Here is a 22,854-nt window from a genome sequence, read left to right as displayed (position 1 = left end):
AAGAATGACGCTGATTCACGCTACCCCGTGACCTTATGCAAGTACTTAAGGTTCGTACTCCTAAGTTAGCGCTACAAACGCCCCATATTAATATGGGCAAATAATCGTAAAAGCTTGGGGTGCCCATTTATTACGTACCTACAGTATCTGAAGCTTTGTCAATTCTGATTGGGGATGGTCGGCGAAATACATCAAAAAATACATCAATAAATACATCAAATAAATACAATTCTACAAAGACTTGAAGATTCAAAGCAACCCTAACGACAGTGACGAAAACTACATCAACTTCCCAAGCTTATACATCACATCTCAGTGTCCTCCAAGGTATCGCAAGGATGAACAATGAACAGTTTCGTCGCCTAGTCTCTGCAAATACACCAAAGCCATCATCAAATCGCGATGGCGCATCACCAGGTGCAGCCACTCCACGTGGAACATCTCTTGGTTCTAGACAGAAATCTAGCATTCCCATGACACCGTAAGTCTACTAAATGGCAGATCTACACTTTCTGTGAATAGGTATTAACAGTTATAGTCGCTCAGTAGGCTTTCATAAATCCGATTTTGCGCGGCAAGTGGCAGAACAGAATCAAGGCAACACCAAGCAACAAAAGAAACACCGGTCGTTCGATCCCAAAGGCAGCAAGTTAGCACAAGGCTACGTTGATCGCGCTCGAAATAGGACGTCAGAAGAGGAAGAGGATGAGAGAGCGGCACGGATAAAGGCATTAGAAGAATCTCTAAAGAAAGAAGAGATCGACCAAGAAACATTTGACAGACTTCGCAGTCAGATCGCCGGAGGAGATTTATCTAGTACTCACTTAATCAAGGGCCTCGACTTCAAGCTCCTCGAGCGAATACGAAAGGGTGAGAATGTTTACGGTGAGGATGACGCGAAAGAGGAAGCTGCCGAGTCTGAAGACGAGATCGATGAAGAGCTAGATGAGTTAGAAGAAAAGGAGATTGAGGCAGTCACAAAAGAAAAATCGAAGAAGAAGGGACAAGTGTCGACGACCCCACTCAACCCGTCTAAGAAACGAACAAGAGATCAAATCCTAGCTGAACTGAAGGCTGCTAGAGATGCTGCGAAATCAAAAGAGGATACCGGGTTGGGATCAAAGTTCAAAAAGATTGGGCCGAAAACACCTGGCACTAGGATAGAACGAGATGGCAAAGGCAGAGAAGTGTTAATAGTGGTGGATGAGGATGGCCACGAGAAGCGTAAAATACGAAAAACCCAACGAACGAATGGGGCGGAGGAAACACGATCGAAAGCAGTGGATATGATGATGCCGGATAAAGACGCCAAACCTCTTGGCATGGAAGTTCCCGAGGCCTACAGGAAGCAGGTGGAAGAATCAGAAGACGAAGATGTGAACATCTTTGACGACGTCGGCGACGACTACGACCCCCTTGCCGGGCTAGAAGCAGAAGATTCTGATTCTGAAGATGAGGAATCTGCAGAAAAGAAGGCACCGCCCACTAAAGCCGAGAAAGAAGACAGAGCTGCCATGCCTCCACCCCCCAGACCAACCACCACAACGAAGCCCAACAATTACTTTCAAGATGCCAAAACAAAACTGGTGTCATCCGAGTCACTCAAGGCACCGTCCATGTCCGATCCAGCCATCCAAGCCGCTTTCAAGAAGGCAGCATCTCTCAACCCAATACGTAAACCAGAAGACGACAGTGAGGAATCACGAGCTAAAGCCGAACGTTTACGAAAAATGCTACAGAACAATGATCGCGATGCGGAGGATATGGATATGGGCTTCGGCACAAGCAGATTTGAAGACGAGGAAGATTTCGAAGAGAAAACCGTGAAACTATCGGAGTGGGGGCGAGAGGGTGACGATGATGGCCACGAAGGGGGCAGTGGTGCTAAGCGGAAGAGAGGTCCAAAGAAGCGAAAGGGAGATGCCAACAATGCTGCGGATGTATTGCGTGTCATTGAGAAACGACGAGGAGCTGCCAAATAATTCTATAATACGTAGGTGGTAGTAAGATCGCAAATACATCATAACAAACATGATGATGTAGACACCTATACTAAGTGCTGTACATTACCTAGGGTATCAGTAAGAAGAACTTGAAGTATATGTAGGTTTCCTTTTAGTATTTAAGGTTACCTGCGTTGGTTGGTGCTGATGTGTGATGTGATGTGAAATCCCGACATCTGGAGTCATCCAGATACGAGTATACGAATAAAGGGGGGGTCAACTCGGGATTGTGCATCAACGCCCGCAGATTTCCGCCCAAGTCCCACAAGGAATACCTACATAAATACCTAACTGTCCTAGCCACAACGTTCAAGGATCACCTTTGAACTTGTTCTTGTTCGGAGTTCAAGTTTCCAGTTTTCACATTAGGGACCAAAATACCTATAGCACCTACACTAGGTGAGTATAGCACTTATACTAGGTGAGCATTTAAATTCCCACATCAGATCTAACGCTTCTGAACGTATCTGAACAATAGGTAGCCAAAGCATTCTAACCTTACAAAACAATTAAACGACCTTGGAACACTTGTCTATAAGTATTTACCTACTAGTAGACAAGCCGTCAAGCTGAGATATCTATTAGATATCACCTACCAAATTAATCATGTCGGAGCCAGTACCCCTCTGGCTCGATTGTGATCCAGGCCACGATGTAAGTTTGATTTGATTTGATTTGATTTGATTTATTTTATCTGTCATCTAATCATCCACCCATCCCTTCCTTCCGTCATTCATCCCTTGAACCCCCCGGGCGGTCCCCGCCCCATTCCTTACCGAATCGGTTTCGGCGTTGGAGTTAAGGCCTACGTCGTCTTACCGGCTCCGCGTTTTTTTTGTACATTTGTCGCCGCCGGCACCTATATATCAATTGAACCAACCCTACATACTTTTCTCTTATTCATTTCTATTACGCCTACCTACCTACTACATATATCCCTTACCTACTACTGGACCTAGACTACATTTCATTCTAACCCCCCCTCCTCCCCCCCCTTCTAGGACACCTTCGCCATCCTCCTAGCAGCCTACCACCCGCACATCCAACTCCTAGGCATCAGCACCGTGCACGGCAACGCCTCTCTCGAGAAGACCACGCGCAACGCGCTCTCCGTGCTCTCCGCCATCGGCAAGCTCGACGACGTCCCCGTGCACCAGGGCGCCGCGCAAGCGCTGCACCGCGCCCCCATCCACGCCCCCACCGACATCCACGGCGAGTCCGGGCTCGACGGCACCGCGCTGCTGCCGCCGCCGCCCGCCGACCGGCTCGCGGCCGTCATCGCCAATGCTTCCGCTTCTGCTTCTTCCGGTAGCACCACCACCACCACCACCGCCGCCATGGCCGCCGCCCTCCGCGCCACCAAGCCCGGCACAGCCTGGATCGCCGCGACGGGCTCCATGACCAACGTCGCGGCGCTGTTCCAGGCACACCCGGACCTCGCGGCGCACATTGGCGGGCTGAGCATCATGGGCGGCAGCGTCGGCGACGGGTTCACGGCCGCGGTGATGGGGCAGGTCGACGGGAAGGCGCGCGTGGGCAACTACACGCCGTGGGCCGAGTTCAACATCCTGATCGACCCCGAGGCGGCAGCGGAGCTGTTCGGCAACGAGACGCTCGCGAGGAAGACCACGCTGGTGCCGCTGGACCTGACGCATCTCGTGCTTGCGACGAGGGAGGTGCAGGATTTGCTGCTGTATGGGCCGGAGGGGGTGGAGGGGAAGGAAGGGGGGGTGGGGGTTGGGGAGGGCGGGGGGAGCGCGACTGCGGCTGCGGCTGTGGGTGCGGGTGCGGGTGCGGGTGCGACGGGTGAGAAAAAGGCGAAGTCGGAGTTGAGGGTCATGCTTATTGAGCTGTTGAATTTCTTCGCCGCCACTTATCGGTGGGTGTTTCTTTTCTCCTTTTCTCCTTTTCTCCCCCCCCTTTCTTTTTTTTTTAGCAAATACCTAACTACCACCTCCTCCCCCTAGCGACACCTTCGGCATCGTCGAAGGCCCGCCCCTCCACGACCCCCTCGCCGTCGCCGCCGTCCTCGCCGGCACCGGCGCCCACGAGATCCCCTTCTACGACTACAACCCCGCCCAGGACCCCCCCTCCCGCCGGGAGCGCTTCGCCGTCGAGGTCATCACGGAAGGTACTCTCGACGACGCCGTGCAGCGCGGCGCGCAGACCGGGCGGACCGTCGTCAAGCTGCTGCCCCCGGGGAGCGAGGGCGTGCGGATACCGAGGGGATTGGATATCCCAAGGTTCTGGAGGGAGATCGAGGCGTGCTGCCAGAGGGCCGACGAGGTGAATCGTAAGAAGAGGCTCGCGGCGATGGCGTAGGGCGTCGTCGTTGATTGGCTGAGGGAGCAGGGTAGGTTATAGAAGACGCCTAACGCAGGTAGCTAGAGAGGAGGAGAGAAGAGAAGGAGAAGGGCAAATTCTTTAGGTATCTAGACTAGACGCATGGACATGGGATGCATAGACTTGGTATCTATTTTTAAGTAGGTAGGTACTTTGACAGGCATGGAATGAAAGTTCCAAGGTTGTTAGCCAACTACATAGGTGCCTAATCTACTAGGTTAGATCAGATTAACTATATTGACGATGTCTTAACACGGGAGTATATTGGTATTCATTATGGATACCTATTAGGCACCTGGGTACCTAGGTACATCATTAATTCCCAAACGTGCCCGGCAGCACTCAAGCCCACCTCTTCACCGGCTGCTCGTACGCGAAACCACCACCCTCTGCTTGCTTACGCTTTAGCCCCGCTAATGACGATGATGACGATGATAGGAGCTCCTGGGGTGGAGAGTCCATTCCTGACCTCCCGGGCAGGTTCTGGGGAAGGGAGGTCAGGGCCGGTCGTTCTGGTGGGGGCTGTGGTAAGGGTTGTTGTTGTTGGTGGGTAGTTGTCTGCTGGCTTGGTACGCCGCTTTGTGGTGGTTGAGGGGCCCAGGGTATGACTGCGGGTTCAACTGCGGGAGGAGGAGCGGTAGGGAATGGGGCAGGTTGGGATTGTGTATTCCAGGTTTGCTGGCTTTGGTTTGGTGGCGGCTGGCTAGTATCTGCATCATCTGCATCATCGTCGAGGTAGATTGGCGCATGGCGAGTTCCAATTATAGAAGACAGACCATCTGCGACGAGATTTTGGGGTGGACTGGCGTATGAGCTATTGGAGAGCGAAAGAATCCGAGGTATAGCCCCTGGATTAACATGTGTGCTGTTCCCTGAAGGCTCAGCGGTAGGACGTCGGTTATTTGGACGGGGTTGATGCTCCATCACATAGCTGTAGTCTTCTCTTAATATCAGACGCAGCCTTTTCTCGCCAAATAACGACGATAAGCATTTGGCGGTCTGCACTGGGCCATCCCAATTCATTGTGAACTGGCCATCTACCTTATATGTTGGCCCTTGTGTGATAACGTCTGTATTCCATAATGCCATTATCATGGTTCGAACCATGTCTGCATATATAGTCCCATCATAGGGGATCGATGTCTCCTCTAGGGTGTTTATGAGGCATCCGAGAAAGGGAAGGAAAAGGTCACTGAGCTCGGACGGGTTAATATATTCATATTGCTCCATCAGCTTCCTTGCTAGATTCTGTAGGTCGGCCTCCATCTCCAAATTCAGCAAGAGATGGACAAAGTTCTGGAGCGTAAATAAAGTGATGGGTGGCGGAGGTGGTGGGATATTGACAGTCGCTCGTTTCAGCTGCCAACGGGCAAACCCCTTTTCGCTGAGAATATGGGTAACGTCAAGTCGTTCAATCAGCGACTTGAGGGTAGATTTGAGGAAGCTGAAGGAGTCGGAATTGTGCAGTCTTTTCTGATGGACGCTCGTATATAGCCGCCAGGCGAATCCTAATACGAACGCTACATTTTCTAGTTCAAAACGAACAAGAGGGCCCAGCCTATTTCAAGTCAGAATCTCATGCGAGATGATACATCACCTATGGGTACATGGAAAGGTACTAGGTACTAGTAGGAGGTAGGTACCTTGGCACTCACCTTTTTAAGAGCCAACTGTAATCCTCAAGGTCACAAGCAATGAAGACGAGAGTCTCTCCGTCCTGCTCATACAGGGTAGAAGAGTAACAAAAGTCGACCATCTTATCCAATGCAATCAGGACTAGATTCCGTAACTCTTTTGGCGCTTCTTTATTAGTGGCTCTCAAGCTCGAGATAAATCTATACTGTTCACCTAGGGTTTTCAGGGCGAAAACGGAATTATCGAAACTACGACCGTTAGTAAGATAGACCGAACTACTGGACACGGTGTTACTGACGTTGAACTTAGCCTGGTGAATGGTAAAGTCGACCCTTTTAACTTTGAGACTGCCCAAGTGAAGAACTGGGGAGACATGCTGACTTCGATATTACTACAGACAAGTTCGAATAGACTTTGGCTTTCATGGCGAATCGCGGCTTCAAGAAGTTGGACAATGAGATGTTCGGGAAATCTGGTTTCGCTAGTCTCCCCTACGTCCTGTTGGATCAAGAACTCTTGGCATAGGTCGGCTAATATCTCGAGATCTATGTTGTCGCTTACAGGCTGGCTGGCTTTGAACGCGTAGTAGCTTAACAAATCTGTCACCGGGTTTATCGTTCTAGGCGTCAAGAAGACGTTCGAGAAGTACTTGACGGCCGTGGCTTGTGGAACAATGAGTAAAGCCTTGGGAGATGTGAGTATTGACGCTCTCCATAGTACTCGTAATTTCATTTTTAGCAATACTGACTGGTGATCTATGATAATGACAAAAATAATACATCTTGAATAATCTAGTTAGTCAGGGCAACACGAGGAATTTAGCAGGCGTGAGACGAACCTCCGGGTGGGGGTGTAGTTCTTCCGCGTCACCTTCTTCATCTGGTTCGCAGTCTTCGAAGACATCGCCCTGAAGAATGACTTCTGGATCTAAGTTTAATTGGAGTGGCTTTCGCTGGCCTTTAGCATCGAAGAGTATCCGGACGACCCATTCTCTATCATCAACACTGTCACCTGTGATCGGATCGTGACCCTCTTCCTCTTCCTCTTCCTCATCCTCTTCTTCACAAGCGTACATATCGGTATGCATGGAGCCAGCCGTTTTTCGCTCCACCTGAGTAACAAAGACACTGAAGTGGTATTGACGTTCAAGGCGTTGCAGGTGCCGAAACCTGGCCAGGTCGTCAGGCTCCAAGCCATTCAAAGACAGATCAGTTTTGGATGATTCCTCAAGTACGTAGACCCAGTGACCAGCCCGGGCTGGCGTTTCCTGGGTATTGGAAACCCATGCATGTAGTGCATCTTCAAGGCCTTTAGAAGTATCGGTTGGTTGATCAACTTGAGGAGGAACGGCTTCAATGGCTTGAAGCAGCTCTGTCTTTATGTTCGTAGGCAGAACATCATAGTCGCGTGTCCCCATCACGCCAGCGTGCCCAAGTACTCTATCCATCCATGCAGGTCCGAAGCAGAGGAAGGGAAAGGTGCGGGCTGGCTTTGGCGACTGAACGCGTAATGTACGTAAGCCCTATATATATATATACATACATATGCACCAAGCCAGATGTAGCTCGGCCAATAGGAGAGAAAATGATAAATGATATAACTATCATATAGCAGAAAAGGATTAACCAGCTGAGAGCCTCGAGCATAAGCATAGCTGAAATGTCATGTTATTGTATCATTGTATCAAACGCGTGACAGAATAAAGAGTCAATAAGGGTGACAGGGGTGGCATGAAGACATGTACCCGTAAATTGAACCCCTTAAAACGAATATTCGCAAATTGAGGTTATTGCTATCTGCACACTCAGTCGAGGTAATCCTTTCTTCCTCTGAAACTAACGATACCTGCAGTACAGTACAGTACAGTGAGTTGCCGAGGATAGGGGTAAAGTATAAACGCCCCGGGAATATACTGAATTGTACAGTTCACTTCCAAGGTTGTCTCCGGAGACATCTCACCTTATTCACTACTATGTACTATACGCCTTCTTTCTGATACTCTACATAGGTACAGTATGAGACACAAGTGAGCCGTGCTGCGGGCTTAACAGGCAACCTCAGTATACAATTCCAATTGGCTCCTTCATACCGGCAAGACCTGGTAGACTAGACTAGACTAGGAAACCATCTGCGTGCCGGAAAGAGGCACAGGCCGTATATACCTACTCCTACCTCCGCTTTCAGGTACCCTACCCGTGACTGATCGGACGACTGACTTATTTTCTCCTACTCAAACAACACTACCATGACCACCATCGCACAGTCCGCCATCGCCAACCTGAAGGAAGCTGGCCTAGGAGATGTCCTGCACGTCCCTGGCCAGCAGACCTATCAAGCTCGAGAGGACTCGTACTGGTCCCTGACCCCACGACTAGGACCGTGGGCTATCGTGCAGCCCCGAACCGCGGAAGAGGTCTCCCAGGCAGTCAAGGCCTTGGTCAAGACAGATGGGTGCAAGTTTGCCATCCGCAGGTTAGTGGGAAGCCGTTGCCAACCCCTCACTCTCCCCCCTTTTCTGCTTCTTCCAGATTGAAGAAAAGGTACCTAAAAAGGCAGAGAGTATAGTATGTATCCTTCAGCTGACACCAGCACAGCGGCGGCCACATGTCCTTCGTCGACGCCGGGAACAACATCGCGGCGGGCGTCACCATCGATCTCGGTCTCATGACCCAGACGACCTATAACCCAGAGACGAAGCTGGCGTCGCTGCAGCCCGGCGGCAGGTGGGCGGACGTGTATGCTGATTTGGAGAAGAGTAAGTACCTAAGTGAGCATTTTTCGGGGGGGTGGAGGTAGGTAAGCACAGTGGATGACATGATATGTGAAAAGCTGACGATGAGTCATGTGTGCAGATGGTGTGTTGGTCGCCGGTGGCCGTGAGGGATTGGTCGGGGTGGGTGGTCTTTTGACGGGAGGCGGGATCACGTTTTATACGTGCCGGTATGGGCTTGGTTGTGGTGAGTGAAATTCTAAACACTGTCTGTCGTGTATCCGTTTTTGGGTATATGGTAAATGAGCATCATCATCAAGGGGCATGCCATATTTGAGACCAAGACTCGAAGCTTGCAACCCAGGGCAACTCATTATTCTTGAAGGTTCTCAGGTATATATGAAGAGTCGGGTGCTGATACAATGGGCAGACCAAGTCGTCAACTACGAGGTCGTCCTCGCCGATGGCAGCATAGTCTCAGCCAACGCTACCTCCTACCCGGATCTCTTCCGCGTGCTGAAAGGCGGGCACAACAACTTCGGGATCGTGACGCGCTTCGACGTGAACACCTTCGAATGCCGGAACATCTGGGACGGGAACGTCCTCTACTCCAAAGACTCCACCAACGAGATCGTGGCGGCTCTCGTCGACATCACAGAGGACCTCGCCGTGAACCCAGTCAGCCACGTCCTCGCAATGTGGGGGTATCTGCCTCGAAGCAAAGAGCACTTCATCAACATGGTCCTGACGAACCTCGACGGCGTCGAGAATGCGGAGCCGTTTCGCAAGTTCCTGGATATTCCGGGGCAGCAGAATATGAAGACGACGACGGTGGCTAAAAAGCTAGTCGAGTTTCTGCTTCCCTCGAATAGATTGTAAGTTTTTCGGAATGATTCAAGATTTCATTTTGTTTTATCTCAACCCCGTGTTTATTGGGACGCTTCAGCTAACCCAGGTTTTCTATCAGTGATTTCTGGTTAACCCTCACATTCAGAGTCGACGCGCGAATCATCCAAAGAGTCGCAGCGGGGTTCGAGAAAATGATAGAAGAAATCCAGAAGTCCATCCCCGACAGCAACTTCTATCTCTCACTAGTCCTGCAGCCACTGCTCAAGTCCTGGGCGCAGCACTCCGTTGACCGGGGCGGCAACATACTTGGACTCGAGTGCTTACCAGGAGACTGCATCATTATGGTAGCGACCGTGGAGACCGAGTCACTAGAGACGTTGAATGGGGCCGGCGCGCCTGCGATTAAAGCTATGTTCGATGATATAGAGGCGTACGCCACGTCGCTTGAGAAGAATGTAGACTTTCTCTATTTGAATTATGCAGGTGGTGGACAGAACCCCTTCCAGACCTACGGTGAGGAAAACATACGAAAGATGAAGGAGGCGTCAGCAAAGTACGATCCTACAGGGGTGTTTCAAGAGAGAGTGCCGGGTGGCTATAAGATCTCCAAGGTGAACTGAGTCATTGAACTTCATTTATTGTACATTAGGTCAGAAGGATCCTTGAAACGTAGAGAAAACAAGAAGTCTTGCGAGGTGGAACGATGAATTGTCGTGTCCGGGTATCGCGACTAAAACGAGTTACTTATTATAATGAGCCTGGGGAATTCCCCGTTGGCTACTCCATCCATACCTAGATATTGCTGATCAAGGCAGCCCAAACATACAGCCAATACCACCCTTCAGTCTCCGGCAACCGTAGACTCCCATAATTATCAAACCTACAGTTCCATGCGATCACCAACAGCCTCTTCGCGAAGTTTTCGTCCTATCTCATCTCTCTCGTCAACTTCCTCCTTAATTCTCTGTTCCACTTCGTCCCGGATAGGTCCAAGATCGGGCGGGATAGTAGAGAATTGTACACTGGGTGCCGTCTCCACGAATCGCAATTGCTCGGTGACGTGTTCGATGATATCGTCGAGTTTCTTCTTGGGGTTCTTGTTTTGTCGCGGTTCCCCTAAGATTTGTTCTAGGGTGGGTAGAAGTGTGTCTTGGCGAAAACGCTCGCGCCATGGTGTATGGAGCGGGATTTCCGCTGGGATGGTCTTATTGTGGCCGATGGCGATGCTTGTCTCGTATGCCCAGGCGCGCGCGACATTTCGAGGCGTATAGCCGCCTCCTCCGAACATGAGCAGAGGGATGTTGAGGCTTTTGCAGTACTCCACGCATGATGCGTGCCCTTGCACAAGCAGATTGAACTTACCTAACCTATCACCGGCAAGGGAATCTGCGCCGCACTGCAAAGCAATAGCGCCAGGTCTAAATTTCTCTATGCACCTAGAAATGACGCTTTTGAACAGCCACTCGTACTGCTCGTCGGTGATGCCGTCGTTCAGTGGTACGTTGATAGCATGATGGGCTCCCGGATTGTGCTCGCTTCTAGGTCCGTTGTCTTCTAAAGCGCCAGTGCCGGGGAAGAACACCTGCGGATCATACTTGTGAAAGGAGACAGTCATGACACGATCAGTGGAGAAGAAAGCCTCTTCCACGCCGTCTCCATGGTGCACATCGATATCGATATAAAGAACTCGGGGGTGAACGCGCAAGAGTTGTAGTATACCAAGAACAATATCGTTGATATAGCAAAAACCGGAAGCTTCCGATTTCTTGGCGTGGTGTAGTCCTCCGCCCCAGGATATGGCGATGTCGGATTGTCCTGTGCAGAGTTTCCTAGCGGCATCCAAAGAACCACCGGCAGACATGGAACAATAATCGTATAATCCTTCAAACAGTGGACAGTCACTGCCTCCCAGGTTGAATTTCAGATCTGGATGCATGTTGTCGACATCTAGTGGGAGCGGTTGGGGTGGGACTGAGGCAAGGAATTCAACGTAATCATTTGTATGAAATGCTGTGAGTTCCTCATAGGTGGCGGCGCGGGCGGTGTAGTTGTCCATCGCAAAACTCATGCCGTAGGATGAGACCAGGCTCTTGGTGAGAGTCAAGCGCCAGGGTTTCATAGGGTGCGTCTGGCCGAAGTGATGCCTCTCCATCTCAGGGTTGTAATGAAATGAGACTTTGTAGCCTTTAGGCTTGGTGATCCCATGCTCATGAGCAAAACGCTTAATCTTGCTAAGATAGGCAGCATTTTCAAGGTCGCTAGGACGGTCCAAAGGTGTGTTAAACTTCTTTACGACAGGCTCGTCAACATCGACTTTGTGAGGGAGGTAGTTTGGTTTCGGGAGCCGTAGTGAATAATAATTCGCCGGGTCCTGCTCCATAGCGAAGACCGGGGAATAAGATGTACCCGATCCAACAAGGCAAAATAGTTCCAAGTTATTGGGTAACGGGGTAGCGTGCGATGTACCGCTGTAAGATGAAGATGAGTCTCAAACCTTGGCTTAATATGTGACCACTCCCGACAATTTGCGATTGGACTTGTACGACAAGTTTGTTTTGATGAGTTTTGATGGTTCACGATACAAAAGGCTTCAGGCTTCCGATTTCAGATTTTAGACGTCAGATTTCCAGGAGGATGCAAAGAAGCGAATTCATCTCCAATCTCCAGTCAAATGATTAAGAGTAAAGTATTAAAGGATTATGAGAATCTTTTTGAAACAGGATTGAAGATGTCGCCAATTATCATACCTACAACTTGGAGGTAAAATAGAAATTTTGAAGATGAAAATACCAAGTACCTAGGTAGATGAAGAAATTCAAGGTTCCAAATTGGATGGAGGCGACATCTGGAACTGTAACCTTCAAAAAAGCATGCAGTAGCCACGGCGCTAGAAGACACTAGCATATGTACGCTAGTACCTAGTAGTACTATGTACTATGTAGGTACCCAGATTGACATGGGTCAGATGTGGGTTCAGCCACGATAATTACATAACGGGATAAGGCCTAGTACGACATCGGTTAGCATATTTACTTATGTACCTACTACCTAGGTATCTGCTTAGGTAATTAGTACCTAGTACCCTTCATTGAATGTTGTATTCAAACTTGAACAAACAATACCTACCTACTCTTTACCTTTTGAACCTTCTTCACTAAACTCATTCATACACAAAATGGTTAACCGCCTTCGCATTAGCCTTTGGTCCGCTCGACTAAGTGTTAAGATACCAGATCAGGCATATTTTCTAACTGAGATGACGAGATGGCCGGATCACTAAAACACTCATGGTCAAAGCAGTCGAGCTTAGAACACTCATTATCAATCATATTCTTTACTCTCGGACTATAAAGCAGCAACAGTGTCAGACGCCGATAACATGGGATAATAGGGACAACTATGCTGACACTCAAAGACTTGATAATGTGCTTGGGTAAGTATAGCTCTGACTTATCTCAGAGGTGAATGACGGCTTCCTGTTTGTCATAGGATGAGACCCGGGCTGTATATGTCTAGATTGAATAGTGGTTGATTCTACGGAGCACTTAGGATGTGAATATGAGCATATAGCCAAGACGGTTGCTACTATACGGACCGCCAGTATTCATATTCGAGAGCTCGTTTCATCAACATGAGTGTTGCCTTACGACGACTAAAAAAAAATGCCTAGCAGTAGCCCTGGATATATTTGCGCCAACAGAGCTGCATCCCGTACACATGATGATGATGCTACCCACCTATGGTCTAAATACGCAAGCCTTTCGTGCCCCCTTTCTCTTTAAAAATACTCAAATCCATTCGGAGTGAAATATAACGAACCCCCGAGACATTTGGTGAGGTTTCATTCGATTCACGACAGCTACCTCCTAGACCCAATTAAGCCGGACCCGGAGTGTCCACCCCGTCTCGGCACCGCGTCCTAGCTAGAAAGAGAATTCCGTATTACCATTCGCTTGCACGCCGACTTCTTGTCCAGCCAATGATCATGTTTTAGGATGAGCCGAGTTACTATATATAGCAGCAAAGAGCTTGCGTACATGATACGGTCTCGTCTATATCGCTGTGCCCCTGAAGCACTAAGGCTCGCCCTCATAGGTGCATGTCGGTATCAACTGACACCAGTGGCATAATGAGTCAGTATATGGGGGGTTGAGTCTTATCATAAGTATCCCCCATCTTTCCATGAAATGGTCGAAGTCCAACTCGGTAAAGTATTCGAGCATTGAGTTTGACTCATAAGTTCTTAAGATGCGGTCTCATGCTATCTTCTTTGGCCTTGCTACCTCGTTTCTTGAACTGACCTCAGCGCATGGCTTCGTTTCGGGGGTAACAGTAAACGACAAGTGGACAGCTGGTTCAGACCCAGTATGGTTCTACTATGCTGAGGGAAGCGCTCCGGCCACAGCCGGATGGGATGCTCTCAACCAGGACATCGGCTTCATCGAACCCGCCAACTTTGGCACGTCAGATATAAACTGTCACAAGTCAGCCAAGGTTGGAAAGAACTTTATCGATGCCAAAGCGGGCGACAAAGTTACCTTCTACTGGAATACATGGCCAGACTCCCACAAAGGGCCCATCATTAATTACATTGCCCCATTCAAAGGTAAGCCCCATCCCCTAGGGTCAGAAGATCTTATAAGATAATTAACTAACACACCATGTCTATTCTTTAGCCACGGCTGGCGACCTCTCGTGGTCCAAGATTAGCCAGGACAGCATTATCAGCAGCAACACCTGGGTGACAGATTCGCTGATCGCAAATAACTTCACGTCCTCAACCACCATCCCCAAGAACTTGAAGGCAGGCGACTATGTCATTCGACATGAGATCATCGCTCTACATGGCGCTACGAACGATAACGGGGCTCAGGCTTATCCCCAGTGTCTGAATCTTCGGGTCACTGGGAGTGGGAAAGCCTCTCCTAGCTCTGGCACGGCAGGGAGCAAGCTTTACAAGAGAAATGACCCGGGCATCATGTTTAACGTGTATGGTTCAGCTACTAGCTACCCTTACCCAGGCCCTCAGCTCTGGACTGGCGCGAATTAGTGGATCTTTGCATATGATCTCATTTTCGTAGTTTCATTGTTCTGTGCTACCTTTATGTGATGGTTGATGGTCCATTGGGAGAAGACTAGTTATCTGGTTCGAATGATGGATGACTTGAAAGTTTTCATACTGGTTGGTCCTCTCATGTAAGCCATTGCGGGAGAGATGAACAACTATGACATGGGAGGTTTCATTACAATTTTCACTAAAAGTAAAAGGCCGTGAAGCTCAGTGAATGTATGGCTGCTAGCCACGCCAGTTCAATAAAGCAATCCGTCTTAGTGATCGACTTCATTACATGACTTACATAGATACCTGCCCTAACACAGATAAACACGTGGATGTGCGAAATGATTTCAAGACTCCAAGTAACATTCGCTCTTTGTTAGCAGTTTTCATAGGATAGTAGATACAATCTATAGGTTTGCCCCAAAGTCTTCAAGATCATGTATCAGCTCCTGTAGATAAGGGAGCAATGATTTAAGGTCTTCCGAGTACGGGATGATCTATGTCGGTATGCATCACATTACGTTATTGGGCTGTTATCAGCCCCCCTATCAAGGTTGCGGGGCATGTCCAGTAGTATACAATTGGCAGCTGAGTCGGAGTTTTATCGGTAACACGCTGTATGTAGATATATATACTTAGCTTGATAGTAATCACTTGGGATTGTGATGTGTTGTAAGAGTTAAGAGCTATAATCTCATGATAAGTTTAGCTATATTTATGCTTGAAGATGGATTTGGTAAAGAATTCCACGATGTCGCTTATACCTATATTGCTAGTGTCGTTTCTCCTGATAGCTTTTGCGGTATCGAAACGGAATCACTATCTGAAGGTAAGTCTTACTATCATATCTAATTACTTCGTAGAACTGAACCTGATTTCAAAATCAAGAATGTTGTTCACTCGCCCCAGAAACATGGGAGTCGAGTATCAGAGCCCAAGCTCAGTATTGAGCCTCTTTCTGAATTTGACTGCGAAAATACAGAGCCTCTACAATTTCGACCGTTCAAACCAATTTACTACATCACCATGGGTAAGTGTCGAGGAACTGTTTCCCCGGCGAGTCCATTGTAGTAATATTTCGCGAAGCTCTCAAATCAAGAACTCCGTCAGACCTCATTATCATAGATCGCAACTACTTATCCCGCATACGGGAACGGAAAGCCACGATGACCAGCCATGAGAAGCACACTCTTGGTTGTCTTCCGTTCGGGGCTGAAGCCGTTCAGGAAGCATACACCTATCTGTTAGGAGATTACCTTCCAACAAGATACCCCACCCTCTTCTCGAAGGACGACAAACGCTTCCACAACCGGGTCACTGGTGTTTCCCTTCCACTCTTATCACCTGAAGACCCGATAGCAGCGTTGCGTAGCCTGGGAGAGAATGTTGAAGACGACATGTTCTTCTTGCGTGAGACGCAGGAGGGACATCAATGTACTGCCTTCGTATGCTGTTGTCCCTCTGGGTTTGACCCGGCGGAAAAGATAGGCAAGTTGATGAAGGATATCCATGGGCCAGTGCCGTCGTATGAGAAAATCGGGCCGAGCATGGAAAGATACTTCAGCCGGCTAGAAGTTGGAAAGACCGTTTCTCGAGTCAATGTAAGTGGTCTTGTTCCCCCTTTTCATGTATGAAGTACCTGGGTAAATGCAGATGCTTAAACTTTTGAGTGAGCAGTGGGCAGTTACAACGAACCCAGACTTGTTCAATGTCTCCGGTAATCACATAAATGAAGGGGACCAATACCAGCAGAATGCAGACATTGACATTGAAAAAGTTAGTGGTTCCATTACCTGCCTACCCCTATTCACAACTTCAAAGAATCAACTGACACAGCAAGTAGACGCGGGTGAGGATGGAGTTGCAGACATTGACACGGCTGCCTAAGACCAAAGCGATCTTGTTCTCGTTCAAAACATACATGTATCCCATTAAAGAGATCAAGGCCGAAGGGTTGGGTCCAGATCTTGCCAATGCGATCGAAGGGTTCAAAACAGGAAATGCCCCTGGCATGTGGGTTTATAAGGGAGGCGTACGATGGGGGAAGAGTGTATGCGAGTACTTGAGATCTTGATATAGGCAGCTACTAGGTATACAGATGGGAATATAAGTACTTAGCTGGGTGCCTATATGTGTATATGTTCACGGCGTTCTGGTCTCTGTGTGGAGAGGTTTCGCGCAGTCATGATGAAGACATCGGATGAATTATTGTAGATAATAGTTAGTTACCTAGGTACATAATTTAGGAGACTGGGGTAAGGTGCTTGGTAATCTTTTAAATGAGGTGATGGTAATTATCGATAAAGAAATCAGGGGCTGTTTTACGGAGTAAAATGCGTACCTACCTCCAGCTAACCTCCCTGGGTAGTAAACACCTAGTATCCAAGACAGCGCACTAACAACGCTAGAGCTTTGAATGGATCCCCTGCGTCCAAGCAATCTACAATATTACTAACTAACTAGTAACTAGCCACCTGGGAACACCTTGAAATGACAGTGCGATGCTAGCCGATGCTTAATTACAGGTACTTGGCTAGGTACTCAGGTACTGCCAGGCATTAACTACCAGCTGTATTTGAGCTCGTAGTCTCGTACTGTCGTACATAGCATGTATTAGCGAGAAGCTCGGGCTGCTCCGTTTCCTCTTCCATGTGTTCTAAGGTTGCATTTTGTCAAGCGGCGATCACTACCCGTCCTTACTAACCCTCTTCCTCTTGTCTTTGAAACCCGGAAAACCCGCCGCCTAAAGAATTACAGAAACTTTTCACTTATCTTAACTTGGACTTGTGCATACATAGTATGCAACATTGAGCATATATGTACTAACTCGGTAAGTACTAATTCCAAAAATAATGCATTCATACTATCTAGGGTACCTAGGGTAGGTAATCTGCTAGTTATTATAGCAACAACATTGAACATTCAACATTGAACATTGAACCTCAAAAAACATATTTGCGGACAATCACAATCACACAATCACACAACCGTATAACGAACTTCAACTACATCACTCCTTCTTTCCTTCGTTCATCGCTACCTCTCTATACAATATCCGGATTCTGCTTTCTTCCCTTTCCTTGCGTATGCGTCTCTCGCAGCTATATCGAAGTAACCCCAAGCATCTAATTATCTCCTAGATTCAATCCAACTTGGGTCATTCATGAACTGTCAAATTCGCCCGGGCGCCGTTCGCCACTCCCGAGGCGTAGTCTGTGGTCTTGGTACTTCCATCGAATCCGCCGCCAAGTCAACAATACGCAACACACATTGGAGCTCCAATAGCTGTACTCGGTACCTCGGAGGGAACGGGTGGTGCTAAATAGAGGGCGCAGAAGGACATGCAGACGAACAAGGCGAGGGCCGAGGCGTTGGGACGGAAGGCCAAGGTTCGTGAAAATGATAAATGATAGATACCTACTATCAAAAGGGAGAATAAGAACCCAATACTAACGCTGGCTGCGTCTTTTCTCTAGCTCGCCAACTCGTACCAAGAACTGCTCGAGTAAGTTTGATACCAAGCTCTATCCTCTTATGTTTCTCATGACCCCTATTCCGAATATGTATCATCTTTGACGCTGACAACCCCTCCCCCTCTGGCAGTGAATTTTCGAACAAGGACTTAAAGAATGTCGGGAACTATACCTTAGGGAAACTAATAGGGAAGGGCTCCTTTGGAAAGGTTTACCTCGCAAATCATAAGCTCACGAATGGCTCCAAGGTTGGTTTCGCCTGAGCTTTTACTCGACTCTTCCCGAACATGACTCCTAATTCCAACAGGTCGTCCTCAAGTCAGCCAACAAGGATGACACCAATCTTGCTCGAGAAATCCACCATCATCGACAATTCGTTCACCCACACATCGCGCGTCTGTACGAAATAATAGTGACTGAGACGCTCGTCTGGCTTGTCTTGGAGTATTGCCCAGGTATGCCATGATTACTACCTACAACCTTGTAGTATCTAGGGCATCGCTGACCGTTTCCAGGTGATGAACTCTATAATTACCTTCTCAAACATGGCCCCCTTCCGCCTGAAAAGGTTCAGAAGATATTCACACAGCTTGTTGGGGCCGTATCGTATGTACACCAGCAGTCATGTGTTCACCGCGATCTCAAACTCGAGAACATCTTGCTCGACAAGCACGAGAATGTGAAGCTAGTTGACTTTGGATTTACGCGAGAATATGAAGGCAAGTCGAATCACCTGCAGACTTTCTGTGGTACAATATGCTACTCGGCACCGGAAATGTTGAAAGGCGAGAAATATGCTGGTGAGAAGGTCGATGTGTGGAGTCTAGGTGTGATTCTGTATGCTCTGTTATGTGGTGAACTGCCGTTTGATGACGACGATGATACTATTACAAGAACAAAGATTCTAACAGAGGAACCAAAATACCCCGATCGTCTACCACCCGACGCTGTCTCGTTAATTAAAGGTCTCCTGTCAAAGCGGCCATTGCTAAGACCCTCACTTCCTGAGATTCTTTCCCACGTATTTCTCGCAGAACATGCCCCTCAGCAGCAGGCAATCCTCAAATTGCACCAACCTCCTCCATTCACTACATATCTTGAAAAGGACTGCCTACAACGAATGAGGAGCGCTGGAGTGGATATTGACGCCGTTATTGAGAGCGTTCTTGCTCAAAAGTGTGATGCTTTAGCTGGTTGGTGGACTTTGTTGCTAGAGAAAGAGGAGAGGAAAGCTCGCCGACGAGAGAAGAGGAGGAAGGACAAGGAAGCCGAAAATCGAAGTTCCCGTCGTTTCTCAGCAGCCTCGAGCAAACTAGAACGCATGGCACCAATCCTCGATGAGGATCCTAGTGGCTCTGGCATACTCGTGGAGCACCCCCTACCAAGGACCAGAGGCCGTCAGGAAAGGAGGAATACACAATCCAGCGACTTGCCGAACTTACCCGAGAGTCGAGTGAAAGGCCATTTAAGCCCGGCCACGCCGCCACCTCCAGTAGACAAGGATTCGGTGCGTTCAGTTAGCTCGTCTCGACAACGACGACCAATTCCACCCCCAAAGGAGGGTATTCTCCGAAGTGCAAGGTCCAGAGGCTCAACGCTTCATCTGGTAACTACTTCGGATGTCCTCACAGGCAGTGAGCGACCGGTACCCAACCCTCCCCCCAAGGTCCGGAAGAAGCCATCCCAAGCGATCGTTGCAACATGGAAGAATTGGACTCACTGGATTGTGGAAAGCACAAGGCGACACAGGCCTAATAAGCGAGGCAGCATGTCTACGCCTAACTTGGCTGCTAAAGACGGCCAGTCGGGCAGCAAGAATGGAAAGGATGCAAGTCCAAGGCCTCATACTAGCAAATACCCGGCATCTACACAGAGTGCTGGCGGTGCTAGCGGTGGGAATTCGCCGGCCTTGCCCAATGGCAACGGTAAAGGTGCCGGAGGAGCTAGTGGAAACCCAGCTAGGAAACCTGTCCCAGCTCCCCTTTTGATGACTGCCAATCATGGGCCGCACCGCTTCCCGTCTGGTTCTTCGTCATATAAGCGACAGTCCTTGTCGCCTGGTCCGTTAACGCCGCGCTCTACGATGCGACGTTCGTCAATTGGTCTTCGAGGGCGTAAGTCGACCTCTTCCTCTCTTTCGTCTGTGCGAACAATGCCACATCATCATCACTCCCATTCAAAAGCGAGTTCGACAAGTTCCACTGGCTCAGTATCTACAACAAAGACGCCTGGGCGCTCGCCTCATCACTCGGTTAAAGTCTTACCAGCCACACCAACTAGCTCGTCGTTCCCATCTAATATACGTCTTGTTCGCGCGCCAGCACTTGCTTTGAACTTCAACGAGGGGATGCCGTCATTAAAATCATCAGCACCAAACCCTCCCAGCTCTCCTAACCCGTTTCTATCAAATAGTCCTTCGGTCCTGTTCGCGAAACGCAAGCGCAGTCTTTTCAAGGGCCCGATGCTCTCGATAGGCAGCCAACCGCGTAGCGGAAATAACTCGGCAAGCCATAGCCGGAGTGCCAGTGCAAACGGAATAGGGAGGCGGAGCGGTGAAATCACGATTCAGGAGGAGGACGAAGAGGCGGAAGCGGAAGCGGAAGCGGAAGAAGCTATGAGCGGCGATGCCGGAGCCGAGGATGATGTCGAAGAGGTGGATCAGTTCAGTCCCATCATGCAAATTCCCGGCGAAAAGATTGAGGAAATCTACGAAAACCCGGCACAAGAGCCCAGTAAACCCTAAATCTGGCTCTACATATCAGCGAAGTGGGATACATAATTCAAAATAGGAGATGGTCGTGGTTGATTTGATACCCTTGTGAGAAAGCGTGCATTATGGGAATGTAAAAACAACAAGCTGTTGCTCTTGTTCACAAAGGAAATTTGCACAAAGCGAAGCTTGCATTGTTATATTTGTAGTAGATACTACTTATCTACTTACCTGGGCACTGACACCTAGGTGGGTGGGTGTTTGTAGTTGATGTTTTCTTTTGTCTCCTTTTCTTCTTCATTCTGGGATGTCGAAACAGACGGTCTTAATGTGCGATTGGTAACTACTATCTAAACCTTCGCACATCTTGCCGTCTTGCAAACCAGCCATGTTCCAAATTTTTTTTTCCTTTCTTCCATTTGTGAGGGAATGGATGGGTGTTGATATAGCGGACGGCGTGTGTATACCCTTGGGCGTTTGTCTACCTACTTACTGGACTTACTAGCTAGTAGGTAGGTACAATACATATATAATACCCTGTTAACCGTTTAACGCTGTCTTGATTCGTGTAGTTTGGGCCGGCTGATCAAGGATCTAGGTACCAGGTAGTCAGGCGGATGTGAATGTATGCTTAACTTGACTGGTTCCCGTATGGACCTTATTAATGGCTATTGCTACTTTATTAGTACCTAGGTACCTATGAATGGGGTGGGCTTATGCTGCTGTAATGATAGAAGGGGAGCATGGCGCTGGCCTAAGTTTGGCCTTTGCTTCCGCTACCCTCCCTAATCTGACAAACTCGGACCCCCCCCCCCCCCCCCCCTTCCGCCAACCCCGCCGCCGTATCCGTCAGCAGCCTTACACGGTACTTATTCGACGCCTCGTCCAGCAAGAACGCCCGGATCGTGAAGTTGTTCCAGCCTAGAGAGCATCTCGGCGGAGCCGAAGGCTTGGCATTGGATCCGGGGGGGCGGCGGTGTCGGGGCGGGTGGATATGGCCGACCTGTGGTTTTTGGGTTAGGGAAAAGGAATATCACGTGAGGTAAAGGGGAGAGGTGGGAGGGTTGGGGCCTTGATTCGTTTCGTTTCGTTCGTGAATACAAATACATGCCCAAGCAGCGGCCAGGGAGGTGTCGGAAAAGGTGGTGTAGCTAGCTGGCTTTGTTCCCGTCGATGGCGAGTCGGCGAAGAGGACGAAGGGGCCGGCCACGCCCGGGTTCTGGTGGAAGAAAGGCTAGTTGCTGCAGGTGTTCTCTTTGCGGACGATGGTGATGTTGGGGATGGCGATGACGGTGGTGGCGGCCATCGCCATGGTTAGGAGGAGTGAGCGCATTGTGAGAGAGTGTGAGACAGGAAAAAAACGAGGGGATTGACTTTTGCTGGCGTTTGGAGTGTACTTACCTAGCGAGTGGTTGTCGTGGAAGTTCGTAAAGAGGTGCCCGTGGAGGTAGCAGGATCAGAGGACGGCTTATTCCTTTTATACATAAGACCCTACCTACCTTAAGTAGGTAGGTACCTACGTAGGCAGATAGAAGTTCTCTGCATCGCTACAATCACACTATTTCCGCAACCGAGCAAAGAATTAGGCAAGGATCGCGAGATGCTGAATCCTACGATGCTATGCCAGTAGCTGGTAACCCTCACCCTGGGGTATTGTATGTAACATCGTGAGATTAAACATAGCCCTAGGAGCCCGCGTGCGGCCACTGAGCGATCGTGGATAGCTGGCCGGATCCACCCGCAGGATCTATAGCTGCTCAGCCCTACAGGATTCCTATACGATGCATACGTGCTAGATATGCTCGGTAAGTAGGCCGCATACCTACCCAGAGAAGTATACAGGTGCTTTGTTTGCATCGCGATATTAATATCATTTGCCGCCGCATGACTCTGACCGCGACCAAAACCGGGCTCGGCCCACGAGACCCGGGTCTAGAAGTCGTACGAGCGCTCGTTCCTTGTGTGCCAGTAATTAGATTTAGGCTGCCACATAGGTATCGTCGCTTCTTGTAGCTGTCTCTGAATGCCTAGGTCTTTGACGTCGAAGTGCCGGGCTTGATTTCTCCGGATAG

The 22,854-nt window shown here is 49.1% G+C and overlaps 9 protein-coding genes across 9 annotated transcripts; 6 read left to right on the top strand and 3 right to left on the bottom strand.

The window, feature by feature from the left end:
• Positions 1-152: 152 nt before the first annotated feature.
• On the top strand, positions 153-2,113 carry GGS25DRAFT_467856 (uncharacterized protein). Its single transcript, XM_049259035.1, has 2 exons — positions 153-481; positions 539-2,113. Exons 1-2 carry the CDS (start codon positions 339-341, stop codon positions 1,980-1,982), a joined length of 1,587 nt encoding a protein of 528 aa, XP_049120924.1. The 5' UTR covers positions 153-338; the 3' UTR covers positions 1,983-2,113.
• GGS25DRAFT_5314 (Inosine/uridine-preferring nucleoside hydrolase) lies at positions 2,114-4,507 on the top strand. Its single transcript, XM_049265495.1, has 4 exons — positions 2,114-2,424; positions 2,486-2,657; positions 3,005-3,882; positions 3,971-4,507. The coding sequence occupies exons 2-4, from the start codon at positions 2,610-2,612 to the stop codon at positions 4,323-4,325; spliced, it is 1,281 nt and encodes a 426-aa protein (XP_049120923.1). The 5' UTR covers positions 2,114-2,424; positions 2,486-2,609; the 3' UTR covers positions 4,326-4,507.
• GGS25DRAFT_5331 (uncharacterized protein) lies at positions 4,330-7,827 on the bottom strand. The gene is made up of 5 exons (XM_049265645.1): positions 6,820-7,827; positions 6,730-6,762; positions 6,280-6,665; positions 6,002-6,229; positions 4,330-5,904 (listed from the first exon to the last, which is right to left on the bottom strand). The coding sequence occupies exons 1-5, from the start codon at positions 7,426-7,428 to the stop codon at positions 4,689-4,691; spliced, it is 2,472 nt and encodes an 823-aa protein (XP_049120922.1). The 5' UTR covers positions 7,429-7,827; the 3' UTR covers positions 4,330-4,688.
• On the top strand, positions 7,828-10,414 carry GGS25DRAFT_5338 (FAD-binding domain-containing protein). Its single transcript, XM_049265713.1, has 5 exons — positions 7,828-8,453; positions 8,576-8,736; positions 8,834-8,938; positions 9,122-9,566; positions 9,659-10,414. The coding sequence occupies exons 1-5, from the start codon at positions 8,227-8,229 to the stop codon at positions 10,158-10,160; spliced, it is 1,440 nt and encodes a 479-aa protein (XP_049120921.1). The 5' UTR covers positions 7,828-8,226; the 3' UTR covers positions 10,161-10,414.
• Positions 10,266-12,078, bottom strand: GGS25DRAFT_5403 (histone deacetylase phd1). The gene is made up of 2 exons (XM_049265842.1): positions 10,333-12,078; positions 10,266-10,283 (listed from the first exon to the last, which is right to left on the bottom strand). Exon 1 carries the CDS (start codon positions 11,918-11,920, stop codon positions 10,421-10,423), a length of 1,500 nt encoding a protein of 499 aa, XP_049120920.1. The 5' UTR covers positions 11,921-12,078; the 3' UTR covers positions 10,266-10,283; positions 10,333-10,420.
• A 1,226-nt stretch (positions 12,079-13,304) lies between these two features.
• GGS25DRAFT_5299 (endoglucanase-4) lies at positions 13,305-15,082 on the top strand. Its single transcript, XM_049265327.1, has 2 exons — positions 13,305-14,146; positions 14,217-15,082. The coding sequence occupies exons 1-2, from the start codon at positions 13,789-13,791 to the stop codon at positions 14,588-14,590; spliced, it is 732 nt and encodes a 243-aa protein (XP_049120919.1). The 5' UTR covers positions 13,305-13,788; the 3' UTR covers positions 14,591-15,082.
• Positions 15,083-15,245: 163 nt separating this feature from the next.
• On the top strand, positions 15,246-16,867 carry GGS25DRAFT_467842 (uncharacterized protein). The gene is made up of 5 exons (XM_049259034.1): positions 15,246-15,428; positions 15,488-15,629; positions 15,686-16,200; positions 16,277-16,375; positions 16,443-16,867. The coding sequence occupies exons 1-5, from the start codon at positions 15,327-15,329 to the stop codon at positions 16,671-16,673; spliced, it is 1,089 nt and encodes a 362-aa protein (XP_049120918.1). The 5' UTR covers positions 15,246-15,326; the 3' UTR covers positions 16,674-16,867.
• An 864-nt stretch (positions 16,868-17,731) lies between these two features.
• GGS25DRAFT_5246 (kinase-like protein) lies at positions 17,732-21,150 on the top strand. Its single transcript, XM_049264636.1, has 5 exons — positions 17,732-17,988; positions 18,076-18,104; positions 18,203-18,320; positions 18,380-18,527; positions 18,588-21,150. Exons 1-5 carry the CDS (start codon positions 17,941-17,943, stop codon positions 20,813-20,815), a joined length of 2,571 nt encoding a protein of 856 aa, XP_049120917.1. The 5' UTR covers positions 17,732-17,940; the 3' UTR covers positions 20,816-21,150.
• Positions 21,151-21,651: 501 nt separating this feature from the next.
• GGS25DRAFT_516445 (uncharacterized protein) lies at positions 21,652-22,094 on the bottom strand (the record flags this gene model as incomplete). Its single annotated transcript, XM_049263198.1, has 3 exons — positions 21,652-21,785; positions 21,890-22,001; positions 22,047-22,094. The coding sequence occupies 3 exons, from the start codon at positions 22,092-22,094 to the stop codon at positions 21,652-21,654; spliced, it is 294 nt and encodes a 97-aa protein (XP_049120916.1).
• Between the last annotated feature and the right edge of the window lie 760 nt (positions 22,095-22,854).

The sequence above is a fragment of the Hypoxylon fragiforme genome (genome assembly GCF_022984875.1).
Source record: "Hypoxylon fragiforme strain CBS 206.31 chromosome Unknown GGS25scaffold_1, whole genome shotgun sequence".
NCBI lineage: Eukaryota > Fungi > Ascomycota > Sordariomycetes > Xylariales > Hypoxylaceae > Hypoxylon > Hypoxylon fragiforme.
This window is presented reverse-complemented; position numbering and strand designations above follow the sequence as displayed.

Bases quoted from the DNA above. Each gene is read 5' to 3' on its own strand.
- GGS25DRAFT_467856 (XM_049259035.1), top strand. From the start codon at position 339: ATGAACAATGAACAGTTTCGTCGCCTAGTCTCTGCAAATACACCAAAG. The intron at 482-538 runs GTAAGTCTACTA...TAACAGTTATAG, and splicing joins TCTAGCATTCCCATGACACC to TCGCTCAGTAGGCTTTCATA.
- GGS25DRAFT_5314 (XM_049265495.1), top strand. From the start codon at position 2,610: ATGTCGGAGCCAGTACCCCTCTGGCTCGATTGTGATCCAGGCCACGAT. The intron at 2,658-3,004 runs GTAAGTTTGATT...CCCCCCTTCTAG, and splicing joins ATTGTGATCCAGGCCACGAT to GACACCTTCGCCATCCTCCT. The intron at 3,883-3,970 runs GTGGGTGTTTCT...TCCTCCCCCTAG, and splicing joins TTCTTCGCCGCCACTTATCG to CGACACCTTCGGCATCGTCG.
- GGS25DRAFT_5331 (XM_049265645.1), bottom strand. From the start codon at position 7,428: ATGGATAGAGTACTTGGGCACGCTGGCGTGATGGGGACACGCGACTAT. The intron at 6,763-6,819 runs GTTCGTCTCACG...AGATTATTCAAG, and splicing joins AACTACACCCCCACCCGGAG to ATGTATTATTTTTGTCATTA. The intron at 6,666-6,729 runs GTCAGTATTGCT...ACATCTCCCAAG, and splicing joins GTCATTATCATAGATCACCA to GCTTTACTCATTGTTCCACA.
- GGS25DRAFT_5338 (XM_049265713.1), top strand. From the start codon at position 8,227: ATGACCACCATCGCACAGTCCGCCATCGCCAACCTGAAGGAAGCTGGC. The intron at 8,454-8,575 runs GTTAGTGGGAAG...ACACCAGCACAG, and splicing joins TGCAAGTTTGCCATCCGCAG to CGGCGGCCACATGTCCTTCG. The intron at 8,939-9,121 runs GTGAGTGAAATT...TACAATGGGCAG, and splicing joins CCGGTATGGGCTTGGTTGTG to ACCAAGTCGTCAACTACGAG.
- GGS25DRAFT_5403 (XM_049265842.1), bottom strand. From the start codon at position 11,920: ATGGAGCAGGACCCGGCGAATTATTATTCACTACGGCTCCCGAAACCA.
- GGS25DRAFT_5299 (XM_049265327.1), top strand. From the start codon at position 13,789: ATGCGGTCTCATGCTATCTTCTTTGGCCTTGCTACCTCGTTTCTTGAA. The intron at 14,147-14,216 runs GTAAGCCCCATC...TCTATTCTTTAG, and splicing joins TTACATTGCCCCATTCAAAG to CCACGGCTGGCGACCTCTCG.
- GGS25DRAFT_467842 (XM_049259034.1), top strand. From the start codon at position 15,327: ATGGATTTGGTAAAGAATTCCACGATGTCGCTTATACCTATATTGCTA. The intron at 16,201-16,276 runs GTAAGTGGTCTT...TTGAGTGAGCAG, and splicing joins AGACCGTTTCTCGAGTCAAT to TGGGCAGTTACAACGAACCC. The intron at 16,376-16,442 runs GTTAGTGGTTCC...CACAGCAAGTAG, and splicing joins CAGACATTGACATTGAAAAA to ACGCGGGTGAGGATGGAGTT.
- GGS25DRAFT_5246 (XM_049264636.1), top strand. From the start codon at position 17,941: ATGCAGACGAACAAGGCGAGGGCCGAGGCGTTGGGACGGAAGGCCAAG. The intron at 18,105-18,202 runs GTAAGTTTGATA...CCCCTCTGGCAG, and splicing joins TCGTACCAAGAACTGCTCGA to TGAATTTTCGAACAAGGACT. The intron at 18,528-18,587 runs GTATGCCATGAT...GACCGTTTCCAG, and splicing joins TGTCTTGGAGTATTGCCCAG to GTGATGAACTCTATAATTAC.